A 24,572-nucleotide genomic window follows, 5' to 3' on the forward strand; every position below is an offset into this window, starting at 1 on the left:
TCAAGAACTGAACAGTTGTCTGTAACAACGGGATTTTAGTTTGCTAAATCTACTTATAGAAATAGTAGTCATGGTGTGTAGATAGAATCTAGGAAAGGAAGTACTTAACAGTTTTAAATATTTAACTTGGAGGATCAAAACCTTTACTTCAATTATAAGTATATTATGAATGCCCTGCCTGATTCTTAGCCTTGATGTGGCACATAACTTTAAATCAGCAACAGACTGCTAAGTAGACGATTATTTTGAAATAAAAGGGAACCTTCTTCAGGTGCCCATGCGGTGTTGGTGGTTATGTTAAGTTTGGCAACAACTGAATGGCAGTGTCTTTTTAGCATGTGCAATGTAATCATATTGGGGGTGGGTTTGTTTGTTTTATTAATGAAGCAACATAGTTTGACCATAGCAATTAGAAATTAAAATTGACACTGAAAGATGATGCCATACTTTTAAAACAGACCCATAGAGTAGATTTAGGTGGTGTCATATTAAAGTGGCACATTGCAGATATGATATTCTTATGTAAAAACAAACATTTGTACTCTTCCTTTTGTTCTTTTCTACTAAAATTCAGTTGCAAAGCAATGTCAACAATATGTTACTTTTTTGATAGCTGAAAAAGATACTTTGTCAAAATTGAATGACATGCCACACATTGAGAAGAGAAAATTGTTGTTATTTAAAATCACAACAAAAATACAATAAACAGATCTGTCCCCCCTCCCCAACTGTATTTACACATAGTCCTTCAGGTTGTAACCTGATGTGTTTTCTTGCTGAGCTCCTGGGAAGGGTTGCTGTGGTTTGTTGGGGTAAATCCAGGCCCTCTGCTGTTTTCTCAAACAGGAAGTGCCAAAGATGGCACCTGCAGCAAGCAGAAGTCCTGCTGAAATGAATCCGATGTAAACTGCTCCTCCTGGTTCATGTTTATTGCTTTCTGGGATGTTTGGGTCCAGGAAATTTGAAATGATCTCTCTGGTGTACCAGGCTGTTGGTATCAAGCCAAATATTCCTGCGAGGATAAAGAAGACTCCTCCTGCAAATGAAGTGTGGCTTTTGGTGTCTCTGTTCCCTCCAAGCCGGGTGCACTTCATCCCAACTGTGGCAAGGCAGATCCCAAAAGAGGAGAGAATACAAGACAAAACCATGGTGGTCCGTGCCGCTTGGATGTAAACAGGGAGAGAAAGAATGGAGTATTTCAGTGTGCAGCTAAACATCCCAGTGCTGTACCATGTGCAGTCCATCCAGAGCCCTTGCATCTGAGTTATGGCTGTGATGATGTTTGAACCCATGTCTGCGCTCACTTTCCAGTTGGGCAGTAAGGTGGCTGTGATTGCGCCAAACACACCAAACAAGGCGAGGACGAATGCGAAGAATTGCAGAGCTCCTGATGCCATGATGCGATTTGCAGTCACCTTTTGTCTGCCTGGTTCTCTCCTGTTGTTGTAAACGTGTGTAACTGTCTGATAGCTCCCCAGCCAAGGCTGTAGCTGTCTGTATGCGATTGGAGGGGGAGGGGACAGAGTGACAGGGCCAAAGGAAAGAGAAGTGAACAAACAAGAGCTTGCATTTAAAATCCTGGCTATCTGAATGAATGACTGGACGTGACCCTTCAGCAGATGAGAAGGCTACAAAAGCACGGAGCAGTTGTACACAGGGCACTTGAACAGAAATTATTACAAATGAACAGTGTGTGAGCAACTGAGCGCAAGGAGAAGCCCTTCCAATAATCCACAGTGCAAAAACCCTGCTCATTTGCAATGTTAAGGCAAGGCAATAAAATAATGCAGATGCTAAAAAGGAAAGAAATACAACATTAAGCAATTCTTGCTTTCAGCAAACAATGGAGGAGCCTTAATGTAGTTTGGTAACATAACGCAGTAAAAAGTTTTTTTAAGTATCTCATTGTAGTTGCAGGAACAATCTTTCACATTCAATTCTACAGTTAATGAAAAGGTGATTTGTATGATTATATTTTATTTAAATTCTTGTAAGAAATGTTTGTTTTGTTGAAGTATAGCATAATCTTTTCCTATTTTCATTTTTCACTGGTTACTCAACATGTCTTCTTTATTTTACAAAGACCCTAGATAGCTTACTACTGTTATAGGAAGAGTCAGCCTTCTGTACTGGGCAGACAACTCTTCAAATCAAATTTCCTGTATTTTTGGTACTCAATTTGCTTTGATCAGCTTTCCTTGAATACTGGGAACAAGTCAAACTGAAGATTTGGGTATGGCTCACCTAATGTTAAGCACATTTAAGTACTATTAACTTTAAATAGGACAGTTACGGTTATACTTAATACTCAGATATAAGACATGTGCTGAACTTTAGCTGAATAGTGCTCTTACAAACTGGACTAGCATCTAGCATTCTTTGATTGTGCTTTTTCTGCATGGCAGGAGATTGGGCTAGATAGCCCATGTGGTCTCTTCCAACTCTAGTTCAATGTGGGTTGCTGTGAGTTTTCTGGGCAGGAAGCAGCCAGACTTTGAAGCTGCAAGGCCATTCAATGCTAATCAAGGTGGCCAATTGCAGTATTTGTACTTGCCTAAAGCAGACATTAGTTCTTTCTACCACCCTGGACATTCCAGATATGTAAACCTCTCTTGCCTACTTTTCAACAGTCCACACAACCTCTGAGGGTGTCTGGCATAGATGTGGATGAAACATCAGAAGAGAATGTTTCTGAAACATGGCCGTACTGCCCAGAAAACTCACAGCAACCCAATGATTCTAGCCATGAAAGCCTTTGACAACACTAGTCCAATGTTTTTACAAAAATCATAGAATCATAATCATCTCATTGTATTTAATAGGCAAAATTCTTGTACCAAGACTCCAGAAACATCTTCTTATAATACATTATAATTCCTTTTTATTCTCGTTCAGAAAACTTAGATTTAGAAGGGGGGCAAGTTTTAAGACTTTACCTATGGAATCCTTATCTAATTCCTTGTTAATCCTAAAATATTATGTCCTGTGATAGTCATTCATTCTAAATGTGAGCCCAGCTTCTACTGTAATCTTGGTGGCGTTTATTAACACTCCAAAGTTCATAATAGTGCCATATATTTAGTAAAATATTATCATTATGGCAGAATGGTTAAAATTGTGAGTTTGGAGTTTGGCCATCATATTACGTGGAAGTATAGTATAAGAAAGGTTTGGAGAAACTCTGTTAAGATTTCCCTCTCACACATTTTGTGGACACACTCCCCTTCTCCAAGCATGCTATCTTTTCTTAAGTTTGCTAAGTTGGAGCAAGGTTCAATACTTCTTCAAAATCAGTAGTAACATCACATGTTTTGTATTTGGAAGGCTTACCAGCAATCAATACGCAATTGTGGGCAAATGGGCTGGTGTGATTATGCTTACTTTTTGGATCTAATATGATAAAAGTAACAGAATTTAGCAAAGTTTAATTTTAAAGCATGTACATTTAATTATTTTTTTTACAACATGTGTGTTTAACTTGGAGAGGTTTGCATTATCAGATCTAAGTGGTAGGTGAGCTAACATCTCCTGTGAACTGGAAGATGTTATTGAAAAACAAGTCTAAACATAATGTTTGCAATCCAGTAATTAATAAGTTCGTTTGCTGTGCATTTTTATGTGCAAGGAAACTTAGATCCCAAAGATATAGAAAACAGATGAAAACTTTCTCTGCTGAAACAGCCCTTTTAAAACTTGCTCAGCTAGATTTTGTGGTTTTTAAAAAGCACTTAAAATCTTCTCTGAAAATGATGTATTGCATCAACAAAATATGTATCTTTAGGTAAAGATTCTTATTTTCACATTCATATTTTGTTGATATACAACCTCCGGACCTTTATGTTTTTTGCAAAGAAAGTAGACTAACAAGGCAATGTGATTTGCTCAGAAGGGCTTTTTAATGAGTCAGTTACATTTTAAGATTTGTTTATATTTGTTTAAATTGTGGTTTTCTAATAAGATAGCTTATTTATTTTTCTGTTTTTATTTTCAGAGTTTTAACTGTAGGTGTATATTATACAGTAGAGTCTTGCTTAGCCAACATCCATGGGCCGGCAGAACGTTGGATAAGCAAAAACGTTGGATGATAAGGAGGGATTAAGGAAAAGCCTGTTTAACGTCACATTACGTTATGATTTTACAAATTAAGCACTAAAACATGTTTTACAACAAATCAACTTAAAAAGCAGTTCAATACACAATAATGTTATGTAGTAATTAAATTACTGTATTTACGAATTTAGCACCAAAACATCACAATTTATTGAAATAGCTGTGGATCCAAGCAGGAGGCAAAACGCATTGGATAACACAGAACATTGGATGAGTGAAGGTTGGATGAGCAAGACTCTACTGTACCAGGGTTTTTAAAACGTTTCCCATTCATTATCTCTTTCCGCCTGAGAATTCTTTTGTGTGATCCCAGGTATATAGGTTTAAAAATAAAACATTTACTAATAATAAACCAGCCTTTGCAAGGCTTAATAAACAGGCTGATTTCCCTTTTTGTGGAGTATAGCAGAAGCATTTTCTGCAGGGTCCATTGTAAACATTGCATGTTGTTACTAAGTGGCATTCAAAAACCTTTCGCTGTTGCCAGATTTTTCTGACCTAAACATTGAGCTCAGAGAACCCCATTTGGGGTTGTGAGCCTCAGCTTAAGAAGCAGTGTGTTATACAACTCTGTTGTAAACCTGCAGGGAGAAAAGCAGAAAATAAATCAACTAACTGAAATACGGTTTGACACCATTTTAATCACCATAGCTAAATGCTATGTAATCATGGGACTTGTAGTTTGATGAGGCACTAGCACCAAAGTACAGCTCCCATGATTCCATAGCATTGAGCCATGGTGATTAAAATTAAATCAACAGCATTATTTTTTCTACAGCGTAAATACACATTTAGAGTGATACTGCTGTAGAAGATATTTCAGTTTTTTATTTTCTCATCCTTTGGTTAAATGAGTTCAAATACTAGGTTGTTGTAGGTTTTTTCGGGCTGTATGGTCATGGTCTAGAGGCATTCTCTCCTGACGTTTCGCCTACATCTATGGCAAGCATCCTCAGAGGTAGTGAGGTCTGTTGGAACTAGGGAAAAGGGTTTCCAACAGACCTCACTACCTCTGAGGATGCTTGCCATAGATGCAGGCGAAACGTCAGGAGAGAATGCCTCTAAGACCATGGCCATACAGCCTGAAAAAACCTACAGCAACCCAGTGATTCTGGCCATGAAAGCCTTCGACAATACATAGTTCAAATACTATTTACTTTCTATGCAATGATTTAAAAAAATAAGCATATTTATAACTTTCAGAACTCACCTTGCTCACTTCCCTGTGCACCCGCTCTAACAACTCTTCGGTATTACTGTTAGACAACAACCCTGTTCTGTCTCTTTTCTGAATTCTTTATTTGACACCATTATTGCAGGGGTGTGTCAACATTTGCCCCTTGTGGTCCATAACTTGGGCTATTTTCCTCTCCTTTAACAGAGGCTACATAGCAATGAGAGCATTCATTAGCCACGCCTGTATTAAGATTTCTGTGCAGCTGGAAATCTGCCTTGGCACCTTGATTCAGGGGAGACCAACATGGGATAGGCAGGGCAAAAGGTGACTTTTTCATGCTGACCTTAAATATTATCTGGACTACTATGTTGAATGCTTGGCTGGAGCCTTCTTCCCAAAATTCAAGCTTTGAAAAATTGGTATCCAAGCTTTTGAAGTCGCTGATGACAAATTTAGGAACCTGGGATTTATTTGACAAACAAATCTTTTAAAATTCTAGTAATGTTGGAAGCTGTTTCACCTTATTTCCTTTTATATAGTGAAGAAAGCTTGAATTCAAAAACAGTGGTCTTGTTCTGTCTATTAAAGCAGCGTACTCCGAACTAGCACATGTTGTGAGTGTTGTTTTCCTGCTCCCATCATCCCAAAACAAACATGCTAATTGAAAATGTTGGCAGTTGTAGTTTAACATAGGTATTTATTTCCTTTATATGTGATGGATGGTCATCATGCAGAGGGATACATTATTTGAGAAATAAGTCAGGCTAAAGCAGGAGTCTACAAGATCCTTTCTGTCCTTTTGTGCTCCCTGAAAACTTGCTTGATCATGTTCCATGTAACTGGAATTCATGCACCATTTTTGAAAATCTGCTAATCTGCTAAAGTTAAAGGGTTAACATCGCTCAGTCTGTATTTCTAAGGAACCAATGGGGCATGAATGCTTGGATCCGTTCCAGAGCAGGTGCATATGTTTACTCTCGATCCATCTCCAAGACTGAGAAGGGAAATAATGGGAGCTGTCCCTGGGTGGTACTGTCTACCTCATTAATCTATCACTGATGCTATTTCAGTTTTTAAGTTTTAAAGTCAGTAGCTTTAAAAATTAGGCTTCTGAAAACAATCATGGTAGCTTCTATCCCAACGAATTAGGAGCACACTACATTAAAATCCCAGTGAAATGTTATTCAAGTCAAAACATTTTAAACATCAGCTGTAATGTAAGAATCAATTATTAAGTTCAGTGCTTACCTTTGAATTGGAGCTCCAAGATGGTTTCTTGGCAGGGAAAATAGTAGGAACGCAACCTCTTTGAAAGTAAAGATCTCTAGTCCCCGTAAAAAATTGCATTTGCTTTTTTTTTTTATTAAACAAAAATAGCTCTCTGGTATTATGAGCACAGCAGTGCTGCCGGTTCCCTGTCTCACTACCATCTACCAGGGAATAAAGAATGACTTTGTGTAAATGACTCTGCATTGGAGAAAATACTTTTGAGTAGGGAATAAAAGCTTAGAGATTATGAAGGAAACATGTGTGAACCTTTAGTCCAAAAAGCGTAATGATTTCCAGATATGATGATGAATGTTTCATAATAACTTGGAAATCTTGGGGATCTGGAGAAATTTAGAACATATGTATATTTTTTTTAAAAACCCAAACTTACTTTTCCCCTTCTAATTAAACTGATTTTGAAAGTTATTGGAAAACACAACTTTTTAGAGTAAGCTGTGGTTCAGCTGATGATAAGAAATAAGATAGTTGCAAAGCAGTCACCCCACATCCTCCACCATAAGACTATAAGGTCCGTAGCCTATTTTATGTAATAAATGCTTGCATACCTGCTAGTGGCAGCTTGCAGCCTTCTCTACTTCTTTCTGTAATGACTTGTCTTTCCCTAAAGACCATAAAGCAAAAAAAGGTAGCAAGCCTTTCTGATGAAGCTTATGCGAGGGATGTCACAGGGTATATAGCAAACAAAATGAGAAGAGAAACATGCTGATCATGCACCAAGATAAATATGTGTTTTCCTCTGTTGTCTGATTTTCCTTGGCATGTGGAAAGGAGCAGATTACTGGTTTGCAACACACGGTATTTGATAGTGCTATAGTTTTTTTACTTGCAGCTTTGAAATAACTACTATGTTCTTTTCAGGAAAGTGCTGTTGAGATGCACTCGGCATCTTAACACAGGGTTATGCTTGATTTCTACAGTCCTTGATAGCTTGGTAGTTGGACTTGGTGCTTCCAGACACTGGCGATTCTCTGGCTTGGATCTCTGGAGGCACTCAGTATCCATAACAGATAATCCCATTTTTCTCTTGCTTATGATAAAAGCAACAGCTTGTGTTTATGATTACTGACTGATGATTTCCATATGATTGAAGAAGACTGCAGCCCTGTGTTTATTTGGGACATTGCTTGCTTTCAGAGTGATTTTGTTAAGGAATAAGCATTTATAGGATTGGGGCGTTTCCTTCAAGCTGTCAATTGTTTTCAGCTTTGGGGTGAATGTTAAATCGACAGAGTAATTAACACTGGAATTACTGGAAGGAAGCCTTTGTTATGACCGACATCCTAGAAACCTATGTCCTCATTGTGACAGACCATGTGGATCTGGAATAGGTCTCCACAGTCATTCTACCCTTGGGAGACAATTATACTTGGCCATGAGTGATCGGTTATAGTAATAAAAACACTGGAAATCTATCATAATGTTGACATTGCACATCAAACTTTCATGCACTTCTGTCCTGTTTAAGGAAATGCTAGGTTCAGCGTCCAGTGAACGAGGGATGAAGGAATGTGGGCCCTCCAGATGTTGATGAGATATTGGAAGATGATGGGAGTTGCTTTCCAACATCTGCAGGTCCATGCATTTCCTGTTCTTCCTCTAAACAGAAGACCACCGATTTTGGGGTGGGAGGTGGGTGTTATCTACATTTCATAGGGTGAAGACCTGGAGAGTTTGGGCAATGGACTGGGGAGAGACAGAAAACTGAGATTCAGGCAAGCATTGTCATTGGATTCTTGTTTATGCCCATTTTGGTGGAACATCTCAAATAGTAATCTGCAGCTCTTTCACAGCCATAAAATACAGCAGGCCATTGTGCTTGCAGTTGTTGCAGTGTAGGAGTAGGATGGTGTGTGTATAAGGGAAGGTTCACATATACCAATAGGTAGAATTCAAACAGCAGTTCTAGAAGCACAAAAGCATCAAACTTTGGACAGTTAGGTTTTTGCCAGTTTTCAAAGGGTTCTCAAGATAGCTTGCAAAAGGTTCAATACAAAAAAGCAAATTAAATCAAAAGCATGTTTGAAAGATTACAACGTATGAGCAGTGCTACTTTGTTGCCATCCCACTGTTCATATGGAAGAATGAAAGAGGTTCTTTAAAATTGTAGGTGATTTTGAAATAGCTGAGGAGAAGGAGCAGAACTGAAGGGTTAGAATCATGCTTTCCGATTTGGACTTTTAATCCCCCCCTCCTCTTCCAAGAAGCTCAAAGCAGCATATATGGTGTGCTTTATATAGTTTCAGGTTGTTTTCTTTCTGTGCTTTTTTGGATCTTTTTGTACAGAAGGTTTTTTTTACCATCCCAGGGAAAATCTAGACTTAATGGCATGTTTCTGATGTACTGATTATACTACGTAGTAGAATTCCATTGTTCTTGGGCAGTCGATGTGGCAGAGGGTAAGGAAGTGTGTCTAGACAAAGTTATACATTGCATTTGTAGGGGTATTTTCCCCTAAAAGATACCAGCAAAAGGTTTGTCTCATTTTCAGTTTTCTAAGCATACATTCATTTGGTTTTCTTTTCTTTTCTTTTTTTGCCCCAGCTTGTTAATATGTATCAGTAAGAAATAAGATATAATGTCAGTAATTTCCAATCATCCAATTACAAGTGAACAATATTGTCATGTATCTGTTCCTATAGCAACACAACAGCTTTCCTACTTCTGTGAAATCAAGCCTATAATGGCGTGAATGATGAGATGTCTTTTGTGTTTCCATAGGATGTAAATATCCAAGTGTAGCATTGAGACTGTGATATTTTCCTCTACAATATATTATGAATGCTCATCTGTTACTTACTTTATACGAACATTTATTATGCTTGATTGGATCCAAAACTACTTTCGGCTAGCCAGAGTATTTCCCATTCTTGGGAGGCTTATTACAAATTATTAGAAGAATGTTGCCAGAAAATAACTACCAGATCTAGAGAGACAATTCAACAAATCATTTTCAGTGACAGTTTCAACACTTAGGAGTTTTTGCATCCCTTTTTGCCATAGTTCTCTGATTGTGGCATAACCAGTGATATATTCTGGCACTGTACTGCGCAAGGTTCCTGTTAGAAGCCAAGAATTAATTCCTCTATTCAATAGCACTGATCTTCTGCAATAATACACATACTTATAAATTTCTGTGAAATCTTATTTCATTCTTGAAGCACTAGAAGAGAAGGATGCTAAAAGCATAAGATATACTTTACATTTTTGCCCTACTTACAAAGAATGATGCTGTTTATTTTACTGCTATCTGTATGAAAACAATCCATTCTGGGAGAATTCCTAAAATAGATCCTATTTGATTCATGTAGGATGAGCATATCATGCAAAACTGGGTCAAATTTAGAGGAATTACATCAGCTTGAACCCCACTGAAATAAATGGGAATGGGATTTTTAAGAATTGGGTTCAGTGGGGTTTAGATACATATCTTTCTGGATTGTGCAATATGGTGAAAAGTATAAGAGGGCCTCTAAGGTGACTCTTGCAAGTACTAGATTCTTTATTAATGTGAATTCACAATAGCTTGATTGAGATAAATGCAATTATTTCAAGGTTTTATGTGTAACTGGAACTTGAACACTTTCAATGTAAAGTCCTATAGTACCTAAAACACATTGGTATCCATGGTGTGTGGAAAAAGAAAGAAGACAAGAGGCATTTTATTCTGTGCCTTCAGTAGCAACCTTTGACATGGATGTTTCCATAATTATCTGAAAGCATACTTTACATGATGATACGGCAAGGGATCTATGTACTAAGGTTGTTTTCAGATAGATGGAATCACATTTACTACATTTAAGTTATACTTTAATTAGAAATCCTTAAACAAATAATATCTGACCACAAGTTTACTTTAGATTCACAGATCCTTTTCTTAAGCATTTTTTTTATTAAATCTTCATTTGCAGGTAGATGTGACTGTTGTTCATTTTACACCACTAGTGCAACCAAAGATTGAACAGCCATTTAAACTGGTGGAAAAAGTTGTTCAAAGTGTTTTTCAGTTCAGAAGAAAATACTGTCACCATGGTATACGGTAAGAGATCTTCCTCCTCTATATAAATTATGGCTTAAGTCTACTGATTAATCTGAACTTTAGTACACTCATTAAAACAGTGGTTCCCAACCTTTTTTTGACCAGGACCACTTGGACCAGGGATCACTCTCCAACATTAATACCAAAAGGGTTACAGATCAGTTTTTGGTGAACTTTAGACCCGTCGCAAACTAGGCTCCTGCAGGAGCAAACCTTGCCAGCACGTCCCTGACGTCATGGGACTCCGCCTCTCACCCCGCCCCTTTCTCAGCCTCTTTCTCCGTGCCAGAGTGGTTTTTCCTTTGCTAGGGCAGCATTGCCAGCGTACGCTCTCAGTTGGCAGAATTCAACTGAGAGAATACGCTGGCAATGCTGCCCTAGCAAAGGAAAAACCACTCTGGCACGGAGAAAGAGGCGGGGCGAGAGGCGGAGTCTCATGACGTCAGGGACGTGCTGGCAAGGTTTGCTCCCGCAGGAGCCTAGTTTGTGACGGGTCTTAGATTTGGTGTGGTTATTGGGATGTTGATTCAGAAAATTGCATTGGATAGATCACATCAGCTTTAGTTTCTGATACAGAGCATGTGCTATCCATTAGTTGCCATCTGCTCGCCCACAGAAAACTATATTAAATAATCCAGAGCAGATGTGGTAGTAGTAATCTTTTGTGGGTAGTCAGCCTCTCCCCTCCTGACATCCTTGTTGCCTCGGTACTATAAGAGAGTTTCACGAGAGCAATCACTCTCGTCGCCTGGTTTTTGGATCTTTAACTTTGTGTGTATGATAAAGGGGGGGGAGGGAGATAAGTTTTCTCAGATTTGAACAAAAGAAAAACAAAAGAAATAAAAGAAAAATAGTTATTTTTTAAAATTAGAAAGAAAATAATAATGGCCTTCACATTTCTTTTGGGCACTTATACATATACATAATGTATTGATACTCCTCTTTCCAAAATCACACCACATAACTAGTAATTGTCAATACCAAAACTTATCAAGGGGAAGATGATATCTCTTCCCCTGCAGTGACCAAAGTGACTCTCCCCCCCCCCCAAATTTATCAGAGAGCCTCTGAAGCCCCCCAACCAAGGCCTGTGTCTCCTCAGCTGAACACAAAATGTTTACAGTAGACAGATTTCCAAACAACCCTGGCAGATGTCACTGTAAGCTGGGACATAGCCAAATACTTCTTTCTCCCACTACAATTATTCTTCGTGTCCTCCGTAAAATGCGCACCTATGGGTCTTCCTGTGCGCCTGCGCAGCAATCCGGACATTCTAGAGATTTAATGAATATTTAAATGATTTTTTAAATGCAATATAGGCCCCGCCCATCCCCCGCCCCCCTGGTATAAAGGGCCGGAGGCGTGGCTTGGCCGGTAGTTCTTTTTTCCGCACCAAACTAGCAGCATCTAAGGACTTTCTCTCTTCCATTACTGGACTTTGGACTTGTTATTTCGACTACCTACCTTCTCCAATCCTAACCACGGACTGTCTGACGATTCTTCCAGACAGGCTAGAATGTCTTCCCTCTATTTTAAAAATTGCTCAGCTTGCGGAGTTAACCTCCCAGAAGCTGATAGGCATTCTAGATGCCTCCTTTGCTTAGGAGAGTCTCACAACTTGCAAACCTGCGAGATATGCCTGAGCTTCACCACCAGAGCTCGAAAAGGCAGAGAAGCGAGGCTAAAAGCCCTCTTATACGAGCGCGCTTTAGCTCCCCAGCAGGTTCCCGCCCCCAAACAATCCTCCCCGTTACAACTTTCCTCTCAGCCTCCCTCCCCACGTGCTGGGGATAGGCGTGACTCTCCCTCGGCGAGCGCTTCCCCAGCTGAGCCGCCGAAAAAGAAACAAAAGACTTCCAAACAGACCGCGAGGTCTAAATCTAAAGAGAAGCCAAATAAACAAAAAAAGGGACGGCAACTCACTGGCGATGAGCCCTTAAGCCCTCCCACGCTGGAATCGGCTCTCCAAATTCACGGCTCCACGCTCCAACTTCAGGAGCCGCTGCCTTCCCTGCTTGAGATGGAGGATCCCTCTCACCTCCCCCCGCTTGAGCTTCTGGATCCACATAGTATGCTGGAACCGCGCTCCGCAGTTGATCCCTCAATCTCCCCTCCTCCTCTTCCTCCTTCTCAGCCCCCCCTCCTTCCCCGGAACCACCGGAATCTCCGGTACCGCGGGAGACTCTGCCTCCCGCGCAACCCAGGCCTCTGGTGCAGCCCGCCCGACGCCGCCCCCGCTCTCCTTCTCCCCAACCTGAAGACTATCCATCCCCTTCCCCCCACCCTAAAAGGACCCGCTCCTTTTCCCCAGACCAATACTACCCTTACCAAGATTTCCCTTACCATCTCTACCCTCCTCCTCCACCTTACCCTATGTACCCTTATTTCTACCCTCCTCCCCCTGAACATGCTAGAGGATTCAATGCCCCCCACCCACCCGATCCCAGGTACCCGCAACCACCGCGTGCACCACCCACTGCTACACTCTCTCAGCCTCCTCAAGAACATATGGATCCAAATCCCCAACCACCCCCCTTGGATCCAACTCCTCTGCCTCAAACAGACTCAGAAACCATTGACCTAGAATCTACTGATGATACCCCATTCCTCAGGACCCCCATCCAGACCCTGACCCCTCTCCTCAACAATTAGAGGACTTCAAAAAATTCTCAGCCCTCTTAATTCGACTCTCCAGAGCCCTCAATCTCTCTACTCCTGAGCCAACAGATACAGTTTCAGACCCCTGTTTTACATCAGTTGAACAACAAGCACCAGCATCCACTGTGTTGCCAACCCTACCATACTTACTTAAGATCCGTAAAAATACAGGAGTGGCCCCAGCCATGGTTCCAGCAACTCCTAAAAGGGCAGAAAACTTGTACCGTATTGATCTTTCAACAGCCTCATGGCTTTCCAAAATGCCGAAAGCAAACTCTGTAGTAACTGGTGCTCAACCTAAACCAGTACAAAGAAACCAATCTTCCCCCTTTGACAAAGGGAGAAAATTGGATGCCATGGCAAGAAAATTTTATTCTTCAGTGTGCCTTTTCGCACGGATGGCTCATTATGGAGTTTACATGAGTGTCTACCAGACGCACTTATGGAACAAAATTTCCCCTTATTTGGATCTCTTGCCTCCATCAGACCAACCTTTGGCTAAAGCATTTAAACAAGAAGCTTTGCTCCTATCACGTCTCCAAAAAGACGTGGCAAAAAATACAGCTGACGCCTCAGGCAAGCTTATAGCAGGCTCAGTAGCTTTACGCAGGCATGCGTGGCTCAGGGCTGCCATCCTTTCTCAGTCCCAGAGAACCCTTATCGAGGACCTCCCTATGGATGAAGCGGGATTGTTTAATCCCGAAACGGACTCACAACTGGAACACTCTCACAAGATGAAACAAACAGTATAAGTATGACCAACAACCTTATACTTACCAGCGTCAACGTTGGGGCCCTTACTACTATCGCCCCCAGTACTACAATAGACCCTTCAACACCTCCTACTATAGAGGACGACAGAGACCATATGCTTCTTCTACAACTCCAAGACGCCCCCAACTTCCCTCTAGAGGTCAGTACCGTGGTACCAGACCCTCAAACAACAACAAACGCCGCTTTTAGCACGACCTCCCCTTCCACCCCTCTCCCCCTCACCACCATTCAGCATCTCACTTATTTAGACAGACTTCATCACTTTTTGCCAGCTTGGGAATCTATCACTACAGACACCTGGGTGCTAGATATCATCGACAGGGGATACGCGATAGAATTTGACACCTGCCCCCCAGTAGGACATGTCCTCCTCACCGAGCCTTCCCTCACCATTTGGGAAGAAGTAAACTCTCTACTCCACAAGGGAGCCATTTCTCCTACCCCTTGCCAAGAAGCTAGCTCCTGCTTCTTCTCCCGCTACTTTTTGATAGACAAAAGGGATGGGGGCCTACGCCCCATTCTCGATCTCCGTAAACTCAACACTTTCATCACTCCACGCAAATTCCGCATGGTCACTCTCCCTAACATACTCCCTTTCATCCCTAAGGGAGCATGGCTGGCAACGGTTGACTTGAGGGATGCCTACTTCCACATCTCAATTAGACAATCACATCGTAGATTCCTCACCTTTGCAATACAACACAAATTCTTCTCGTTTACTTCCCTCCCTTTTGGCCTATCCACAGCCCCAAGGGTGTTTACAAAATGTATGGCGGTCATAGCCGCACATCTCCGCCAACAAGGCATAATGGTCTTTCCATACCTGGATGACTGGTTATTGTGTTCTTCTTCCAAATCCCAGTTGAATAACGACACTCATTACACCTTATCTCTTTTACAGGACCTCGGTCTGGTCATAAACCAGGAAAAATCTCTCCTTCAACCCACACAACGGATCCAATTCATAGGAGCCATCATAGACTCTACACTCCAAAGAGCCTTCCTTCCAGAAGACCGGTTCCTAAACCTCCAGCGAGCCATCTCCAACCTTCAACGGTCCCAACAAGCCTCAGCCTGGGCTATCCAATCTATCCTTGGAAACATCTCTTCTACTACAAACGTCACACCTCACGTCCGTCTCAAGATGAGACCCCTCCAAAACTGGTTCATCAAGTCTTTCGACCCCCTCCACGACTCTCAGTCGTGGATCCTATACCCACCCCCAATGTCCTTCAATCCCTCTCATGGTGGACAAATCGACACAATGTACAATTGGGAATGCCATTCCATCAACCCCGTCCCTCCATGTCCCTAACGACAGACGCCTCCAACACGGGTTGGGGCGCACACCTCAAGGGCTTCAGAGTCAGCGGCCATTGGTCCCACCAGGACCGCCGCTTTCACATCAGTGCCCTCGAGTTAATGGCGGTAGAGAAAGCCCTCCGGGCCTTTGTCCGCATCATATCCAACCACATGATTCAGATTGTGACAGACAACACAGCAGTCAAATTTTACATCAACAAACAAGGGGGAACACGCTCACAAACACTCCTCACAATTTCAATGCGCATATGGGAGTGGTGCATTCAGAGGAATATTCTCCTCTCAGCCATACACCTCCCAGGACAAGAAAACACTCTGGCCGACTCCCTCAGCAGGACGGCAAAAAACAACCACCTCCACTCAAGCCAATTCAACTTCATCATACGCAAATGGGGCACGCCCAGAATAGACCTCTTTGCGTCACCTCTAAACAACCAGTGCCCACTCTATTGCGCGAGATTCCACCCTCACGCATCCCAAGGTTGTCTCGGAGATGCGTTCCTTTTCCATTGGTCCCCAGGCCTCCTATACATCTTCCCACCCCTTCTACTAATCTCCCCAGTCATAGCCAAAATAATTTAGGACAAGTCAGATTGTATCCTGATCACACCTTGGTGGCCCAGACAACACTGGTTTGCCCCTCTACTTCAAATCTCCAACAAGGAGTTCCTCCACCTCAAGCAGACCCCAGACCTCCTCACTATAGAGAATGGTCTAGTGCTCCATCCAGACCTCCAATCCCTTCGCCTAACGGCATGGAGGATCAGACCACATTAAATCTATCTGAAGAGGTATCTCGTATACTTCTGGCAGCCCACAAACCGGCTACCAAAAAATCCTATGCCTATAAATGGTCCCGGTTTAAGGCATTTACTGAATCAGCTGGATGCGATCCATATTCAGCCCCTGTACCGGTTATACTAGACTTCCTAGTACACCTCTCCAACAAATGCTCTTCCCTATCTTCGGTTAAATGTTACTTAGCAGCACTCTCCTCATACAGGAGACAAAGGGGCTTGCAGTCCCTTTTTCAGAATTACTTTATTCAGTTGTTTCTTAAAGGTTATAAACATACCCACCCCCCCTCCTCCCTCCCCTCCCCCCAGTGGAGCCTGGAATTAGTGTATCTCAATTATCAAAACCGCCATTTGAACCCATGGCCTCTAATGATATCTCCCACCTCTCGTGGAAGACAGCTTTCTTGGTGGCCATCACTTCTGCTAGAAGAGTCAGTGAGCTCACGGCCCTTCGGTCGGACCCACCTTATATCAGATTCCATGACGATAAAGTTGTCCTCCGGACAGACGTTACCTTCCTCCCTAAGGTAGTTTCTCACTTCCATATGTCTCAAGACATCATCCTCCCGGCCTTTTTTCCTAACCCAACGCCTCAGTTGGAAATCACTCTTCACTCCCTGGATGTTAAAAGGGCCCTCTCCTTTTATCTACATAGGACTGCTTCCTATAGGAAATAGCCCAAGCTCTTTTTAAAATATAGGAAAGACGTTCTGGGCCACCCTGTCACTTCTCAGGGGCTGGCCTCATGGATTGTCTCGGCGATCCACCTTGCTTACCAGTTGGCGGGAAAACAACCTCCGCCTCATCTGGTGGCTCATTCGACTCGCTCAGTTTCCACCTCCCAAGCCTTCTTACGAGGGGTGTCTTTGGAACAGATCTGCAGAGCAGCAACATGGTCCACGCCATCGACGTTTGCATCTCACTACAAACTGGACATACTGTCAAAGCAAGATGCCGCTTTTGGCAGAGCTGTTCTTTTCTCCTGTGTGGCATGACCCACCTCCAGGTCAGTAGCTTGCTATTCACCCATAGGTGCACATTTTACGGAGGACACGAAGAATAAATAAAGGTTGCTTACCTGTAACCGTATTTCTTCGAGTGTCCATCCGTAAAATTCGCACAACCCGCCCGTCCTTCCCACAGTCATGCCCCATATAGCTGCTATTTAGCGCTCGGGAACTACCGGCCAAGCCACGCCTCCGGCCCTTTATACCAGGGGGGCAGGGGATGGGCGGGGCCTATATTGCATTTAAAAAATCATTTAAATATTCATTAAATCTCTAGAATGTCCGGATTGCTGCGCAGGAGCACAGGAAGACCCATAGGTGCGAATTTTACGGATGGACACTCGAAGAAATACGGTTACAGGTAAGCAATCTTTATTTCTCCAGACATACATGGCCATGAGAGAGGATTTCTGGAGCAATATGGTAGGTTGAGGGGATGATAGATCAGCATTGGGTCATTCTACGTATGGAACTCCTGAGCTACACTGAGCCATGCAAGTAGCCTAGCTACTTTGGGAGTCCAAATAAGTGTACTTATTAAATTAAAACAATATTAAATGTCCTATGTGCTCGTGACCTATGATTAGTGTAACAGTCCATTACTCCCAGCATAACACATTTTTCTAGTGGAAGTGCAGAGCAGCAAGAATAGTGGGAGGCAGAGAAAGATACTGCCATCAGGACAGAAAACTGTCTCTCAAACAATGTGTGAGCCAGTAGGACAGTTTAATTTCTTGACAGTATCCCTTTTTTCTGTTTTCTCCTGTCACCCTGTAGTAGCTGTGCTAGGAAATAGCTTCCACTTTCACAGAAAACTTGCTTTTAAAGTGTGCGTTACAGTTGAGGAATATACCAACAGCCTATGAAACTAGAGCCTCAGTAACTCGGCTTAAGACTAAGGCTAGTAAGTCTGACTTTCTAGATCTACAGTCAGGATTCAGTTGCAGTTTACCTGAGAGGAAGCCCTTGTTCATGAGTCACTCCCATGAGCAGCCCTTTTTGTAAGCAGGCATTTCTTTCAAAGCAGAGTTTCAAAGCAGAGTTCTCCGCCTCCCGAAATAGTTCCAGTGCACTTCCCTGAGAACTTTTAGCGTGTGATAAGGAACTCTATGCCATCTTTTCAAGCCACTTTGAGTTCCAGATACTGGAGAAAAGGTAGATGTAACTGAATAAAATAATCTCCTGTTGAAGAGTCAGTCATTACAATCATGTATGTAACTTTACATATGTAGACCCTCTGACATTGCCTTCAAAGGCTGCTTGTTTCTGTCCCAAGCTCTTGCCCTACTTCTTATACTGGTTTGACATTTCCAGAGCCTTGCCACTACCATGTTCTCTAAGCTACAGCTTAAACACAGTGAAGCACCCTTGACTCATTTACACATCTCCAGACTCAGCAGTACTATCCAAATGAAGTACAAGTTAGGCTTTTGCATTTTGGCTGAACTTTGATCTGTTTCTGCTGGCTGAATTCTGGTAGACCCCCTGTATCCATTTTCGTGTGCCTCCCGAAAACGAGCGGGTAGGCGGATAGCCTTTTGGCAGCAATGGGGAACTTACTTACAATGCACCCTGTTAGCTATAATTAGAAATTTGGAGAAAAGATGTGCATTGTAATAGTGTCCTTATATTAGAAAGTAATGGATCATATTTTTCTTGCAAGCATCATATAATGAGAGTCTATGGTCATTTTATTGCAATTGATTAGTAGTGGCAACAGTGAATTAACTAATTGTGGCATTGAAGTAAATTGAAACAATGTTAGTTAATCCTTTCTTACAGTTTCCCTTGCTTATCATGTCCACTATTATCTTTCAGAATTTTATTTCCAGAAGCCACACGTTTAGAAAAAGCGGAACAAATGCTCATGTTGGCAGATGTTGATCCAACTCTACGCCCAGCTCAGCTTTCCATGTTTCATTTTAAAAATCTTTGTGATGTCTATAGGAAAATGTGTGATGAAGACCCAAGTCTTTTTGCATATAATTATAGAGAGGAACTACGAGAGAAAAGAAGAAAAAAGCAGAACTTTAAAAGGACATCAGATGATGACTGGATATAGTCAATTTTCTAAAAAAAAGTCAGCCAAGAAGTAAAATTGATTTTGTTGACTGAAGTGAAATTTTCTGAAGACTTTTTGACTCTAAAGGTTATGTGAAATTGACAGAAGGAAGACGTAGTGTGCTCCTGCATAAATGATTCCAAGTACAATCAAGTGATAGAAAAAGATTAAAATGCCCTGGAAGCCAAAATACAGAATTCAAAACTTCAGAAAAATAAATGTGATACAGAGACTATGTCTACATCATTGAACATTTTACTGTACAAACTTGTAGAGAAAATAAAAATACAAGATTACAGTACAGACTTCCATATTTACATATATATAAATCAAGTATAAACAACATATTACATCATAGTGCAACATTATTTTTTCTGTAATGAATAAAAATAACTTAATTCTGCTTTAAATAAAGCAAAATTTAACTGAAACTTAAATGGTCAAACAAAGCTGTTTGCATTCTTGTCAAATGATGTAGATCATACTGTTTTATCCCCCTTTTTCATAATTTTAAAAATGTAATCTGACTTTTGTCAAAAGCTATAGATTAATTTACAGAATTAATTTACAGGGCACCTCAATCTAATTTGTCTATTCTGTAATAAATTAAAATAACTTAAGCCTTTACAACTAATTCTGTGGGAAAACACAGTAGTGCATTAAATGGAAGAGCTAACAGTTCTTATTTATAACAACCAGCTGTTTGAGGAAAAATATGTACTGGTAAATAAAATCTTGTGGGATGGGGGAAACACCAGCGTTCAGGAAACTAGGACTTCCCATGCCTATCTACGGTTTCATAAAAACAATCCTCGTTAACCACCGAGGTTAAACTTTGTACACTAAATTCCCTTTCTAAAATAGAATTCAAGTCAAAACTTCCAGCATCAGGATGAGTGTCAAGAGACTGGTGCCTTTCTTGCATTGCCAGTAACATCCCTTTATCCTGCCTTATACTGTTTGCCTTGCGCTTAATGGGGCAAAAGTGTGCACGCACTAGTTTAGGATGCTCTCCTCCCTTCTGTTCATCCATACTCTCTTTCTCCGAACAATACTTTTCCTCGGCATCATGGCTTGCATTCTCAGAAATCTGAAGTCTCTGGAACTGGATTTCTATGTCTTTTGTGGGGCTGCCTTTCTTTACAATCTGCTGATAGTCATCCTCCTCATCACTTAAAATGTCAGATTCTTTGACAGGGCTGTCTGAGAAATCGGAGGCACAGTTCTGAAGGTGCTTCACAGGGGAGGAACTTTTTGATTCCAGGAGGCTGTCAGTGGTATGGCAGCTGCTGCTTGGAGTACTGCTGCTCAGGCTGCAGTCATCCGAATCCAGTTCATTTCCTTTGGCTGTATCCGTGTTCCATTCATTACTGGGAGAGTTCTTTAGTAACTTCAAGGATCTTGAGGAAGCTGCCAGTGAAAACACAAGATTATTGTCGTCAACCACAATAATAATAATAATAATAATAATAATAATAATAATAACAACAACAACAACAATAACTTTATTATTATACCTTGCCTCCATCTCCCCGAAGGGACTTGGGGCAGCTTACATGGGGCCAAGCCCCGAGTCCCTAGTAACTGGGAGATTTCAAATTTGTCCTTCAGCATTTAACGTATGATTTAGATGCTGGAGTGACTTCAACCATGCACATATGTTATAGGGATAACAAAATAAGTTCACAAAATAAGACTATAATATGTTAGACTGTGACAAAATAACCCGATTCCCTAGAGTCTTCAGATGGGTTGTGACAAGTGGCAGAGTTTCCCACCCACTGAAATGACACTGGACCAACCCCTATGCTATGGAAGCACAAACTGCTAAGCAAAGAGGATCCAAGTTTGAGCTGGCAAGAACTGAGATCTCATAGCCACTGATGTCTGGTGATGGATCAGACATCACCTGCCCTTCAGGCAAGATATCGGAAAGGGAGCCATTTCCAGAAAGCAGCACCAAAACTATCCATTTCATGGCTCAAGGAAGGCAGGTATGGATTGAGAAGTCTTATACAGGTATACCTCAATTAATGACGAAGATACACTCCAGGGCATTACTTCTTTAACAGAAAAATTGGTATCAGAGGTAGAAATGATATGGGAAAAGTGGGGATAGATTTCTAAACCGTACAAAACACTAGTTCAACATGTTTTGACCTAACGCTACGCACATGTGAAATGGAATAACCAGGTCTGGAAAACTTTGCATAACAACCAAAAACATTGTGAACTTTTTCAAAATTTTGAAAGTTTCTTCCAAATTGCATCGAGGAGTGATTTTCCCCCTTTTTTCACCAGCCAAACTTACCAATCTATTTTTTAAAAAATGTGCTTGAAATAGCTGATAATGCAGGGTGCCTGCTTTCCTCCAAGGTTCATTCATGCTTACTAAGTAATTCTCAGGGCAATTGCTATTTACCTTGTCTGTGGTAAGCAGGCATATATATCTACCATAGAATTGCTAAGTTGGAATTACATTTTCAACCAGTTTGGGCATTACTGATTTGTTTATTGCAGACATACTGCAGCAAATTCACACTAAAAGTCTCTGTCTCCCCAGCCCTTTATTATCTTCCAAATGCAAAAGTTGCTAAATATTTCAGCTAGTACCAGGTAAGCCAAATCAGGTAAGCCTTGCACAAGTGTGCAAGAACATTTTCATCCTTTTAGAGACCATTTTAAGGCTTCTTCCAAACAGCATGCAGAGATGATGTTATTTTTCACCAACCTCCCCTTTTCTTAAGATTTTCATTTTGGTGACCAGACCTATAGCTCTATGCTTTTTTTTAACATGCTGGTGGCAGTTGGTAAGACAGGCGAAGTCACTTTCCCATTTTTGCTGTTCACTCCTATTCAGCAAGGGGACCCTAGAGGCAGCTGCAGTTACTATGCCTGTTGCAGGCAGGTACAGACTAGAGCAAGAGTGGCTGAGAAGAATCCTACTCTCCCTGTAGCTTCAGAGTGAGAACTCCAATTTTTATCCTCAGGCTCATCCTTGTGGAAGGTTCATGACTCCCACACAACTTCTTTTAACTTTTACCTTCTAGGCCAAAAAAACCCCTATTTGTTGACAAATAGGTTTTTTTCTAGAAACTAGCACTTCCCAAGCTGCGCAATCAAAATCAGACAATGAGGATTGTGTAAGTATGGTTAGATAAAATCAGAACATATTATGGATCAAAATCTTGATTTAGGAAATATATTCTTACCCAATTTTGCTGAAACAGGAATTCGATTCTTAGGCAGAACTAGCCGGTTTTTACATGCTTTCTCCAAAGGCAGATCACATTTTATTTGACGCCTAAAGTTCTCTCGTAAGATTGAACGAATCACTTTGACAATGTTGGTTTTACTTTCACAGTCACTATAAATGGATGAAATTGGTTATGATCTATGACAATGGCAATTTTTCAGATTTAAATTTCCCGTTTTAATATGGAAGATTGGTGTGAGCCGTTGATGCTGATTCTCTAACCCAGTGGTTCTCAAAGTGGGGCTCCACAAAGCATACTGAGGGGCTCCGCGCTTCCCTCCAAGTTTTCCCTCCTCTTTCCTGCTCCCCCCCTCCTTCCTCACCGCCAAAATTCTTTTTTTCCTACCTCCCTCACCCCCAAAAGCCTTTTTTAATCACCTCCTTCACCATCCAGATCTTTTCCCCCTCCCCTTGTTGGCTTCCAAACCCTATTTCCCTCCCACCAATCAGGGTATGCTTTTTCCGCATGGCAGAAGGGGGTTGGACTGGATGGCCCCTGGGATCTTCCACTGGAATACTGTTAAGTATATGTTGGTCAAAAAAATTGCCCATGCCCGATATATATACATCATATATAATATAATATATAATATAATACATAAACATTTCTTGGGGCTCCATAAGAAATTTTTGCTTCAAAAAGGGCTTCGCAACTGAAAAAGTTTGAGAATCCCTGCTCTAGCCACTTAACATCATTAACCAGGGTTTACTTCTCCCTCCACTGTGTGTGTTTTGAAAAGTAGACCGCCATCAGTTCTCTTTTGACCACTCCCTGAGCAGTGTCACAGTCAATTTTAGAGAAACAAGCACTATTCAGTTTGTCATGCTATTTCTGAAGGATACATAAAATAATTGAAAAATTGTCTAATAAGGTTATTGAGGAGGGATGAGGAAGAGGAAAAGAATACACCTGGGACTGTTATCTTTGTATTATCCACTTACCTGCTACATAACTGGAAGGTTGTTTCAGGTCTTCCTTCCAATTCTGACTTCGTATGAATTAGTTCCCAAATGCAGTTGTTTTCCGTTCCTGCATGTAGAAAGAAATTAGATTATAAATATGTCATAATGATTCTAGCCTTTAATAGGAAGACTGAAGGGGCCTCGATAGGGCTTTAATGTCATCCAAAAACTACTGCCCATGGTGAGACTTAATTCTGTTTTATTAATTAAGGTTTTCCTATAAAAATGCTTACCTCCGATTCAAATATAGAATACTGTAATTTGTTAAAAGAGGACCTTAACACCCTAAAGACACCATCTTATCTTGGACACTAAGAAGAGTCTGCCCTGTTACTACATGAATAGGAAACACAACAAATACCAGATGCTGTAGGTGACATTTCAGAGGAAAGAGTACACTAAATGACCTCTGAGTAATCCTTGTCTAGAACTTCATGAAAGGCATGGGGTCACTAAGTCGACAGGACACATATAGTCCTCTTAAACCATATTTTAAAACCCGAAAAAAGTTACTTATCAAAAAAACATCTGCCATGTGTAAGAAACATGTTATTTGAACATCAAGAAAGATTAATGTAATGAAAATCTTTTAAAAAAGTTTTGATCCCATTTAAGAGTAGAATTTTTGTTTGCAAGTGGGGGAAATTGTATGCTAAGTTTGGGAGTGATAAATGTTTTTGCTAACTAAATATATCTGTTAATAATTTTTGTTAAAATAGTGATGCCAATTTTGAGAGAAAGGCAGAATCAATTACATGCCATGCTCAATTTAAATTCTTTTCTTTATTGATGTACTTTACAACTACAAAGTGTTCGGAGAAAAAATGTTGGTCAGAAATCTGAATTAGTTTATAATTAACTAAGAAATCAGGTAAGTAACATTTCCTGGGCCTGACCCCTCCAAACCTAACAGAAGCATTCAGCTGTGCATTGATGGTCACCAGAATGAATCCCCTTCTTCTTCTTATACAGGATTCCACTTGGTAAATTAGTTTGTGGGGAAGAGATAATAATGTCACAATCATGTCTAAATCGTGATCACATATACAAAACAGTTACCTAACCACAACTGTTTTGCATTCACAATCAGTACTTAGTCATGATTTTGACATTGCCATT

The 24,572-nt window shown here is 41.0% G+C and overlaps 3 protein-coding genes across 9 annotated transcripts in view; 1 reads left to right on the forward strand and 2 right to left on the reverse strand.

Annotated features, from left to right (window-relative positions):
* The window catches only part of TFB1M (transcription factor B1, mitochondrial), a 39,688-nt gene extending 20,156 nt beyond the window's left edge, over positions 1-19,532 (forward strand). For all 4 annotated transcript variants that reach the window (XM_067465935.1, XM_067465930.1, XM_060753618.2 and 1 more), the window contains 2 exons: positions 10,486-10,613; positions 18,991-19,532. In XM_067465935.1, coding sequence (XP_067322036.1) covers positions 10,486-10,613; positions 18,991-19,234 — 372 coding nt within the window. In that variant the 3' untranslated portion in view covers positions 19,235-19,532. The remainder of the gene's footprint in view (positions 1-10,485; positions 10,614-18,990) is intronic.
* On the reverse strand, positions 656-7,226 carry CLDN20 (claudin 20). 3 transcript variants are annotated; one of them, XM_060753621.2, is made up of 2 exons: positions 7,123-7,226; positions 656-1,494 (listed from the first exon to the last, which is right to left on the reverse strand). In XM_060753621.2, exon 2 carries the CDS (start codon positions 1,395-1,397, stop codon positions 735-737), a length of 663 nt encoding a protein of 220 aa, XP_060609604.1. In that variant the 5' UTR covers positions 1,398-1,494; positions 7,123-7,226; the 3' UTR covers positions 656-734. The 3 variants fall into 3 exon arrangements, with proteins under 3 accessions (XP_060609604.1, XP_060609603.2, XP_067322041.1); XM_060753620.2 differs by lacking the exon at positions 7,123-7,226 and adding an exon at positions 6,536-6,739; XM_067465940.1 differs by lacking the exon at positions 7,123-7,226 and adding an exon at positions 5,321-5,429.
* The window catches only part of TIAM2 (TIAM Rac1 associated GEF 2), a 96,782-nt gene continuing 91,683 nt past the window's right edge, over positions 19,474-24,572 (reverse strand). For both annotated transcript variants that reach the window (XM_067465909.1, XM_067465911.1), the window contains 3 exons: positions 23,433-23,520; positions 22,447-22,601; positions 19,474-20,644 (listed from right to left, as the gene is read on the reverse strand). In XM_067465909.1, the coding sequence (XP_067322010.1) occupies positions 20,004-20,644; positions 22,447-22,601; positions 23,433-23,520 (884 nt within the window). In that variant the 3' untranslated portion in view covers positions 19,474-20,003. The remainder of the gene's footprint in view (positions 20,645-22,446; positions 22,602-23,432; positions 23,521-24,572) is intronic.

The sequence above is a fragment of the Anolis sagrei genome, chromosome 1 (assembly GCF_037176765.1).
Source record: "Anolis sagrei isolate rAnoSag1 chromosome 1, rAnoSag1.mat, whole genome shotgun sequence".
In the NCBI taxonomy this organism is placed as follows: Eukaryota; Metazoa; Chordata; class Lepidosauria; order Squamata; family Dactyloidae; genus Anolis; species Anolis sagrei.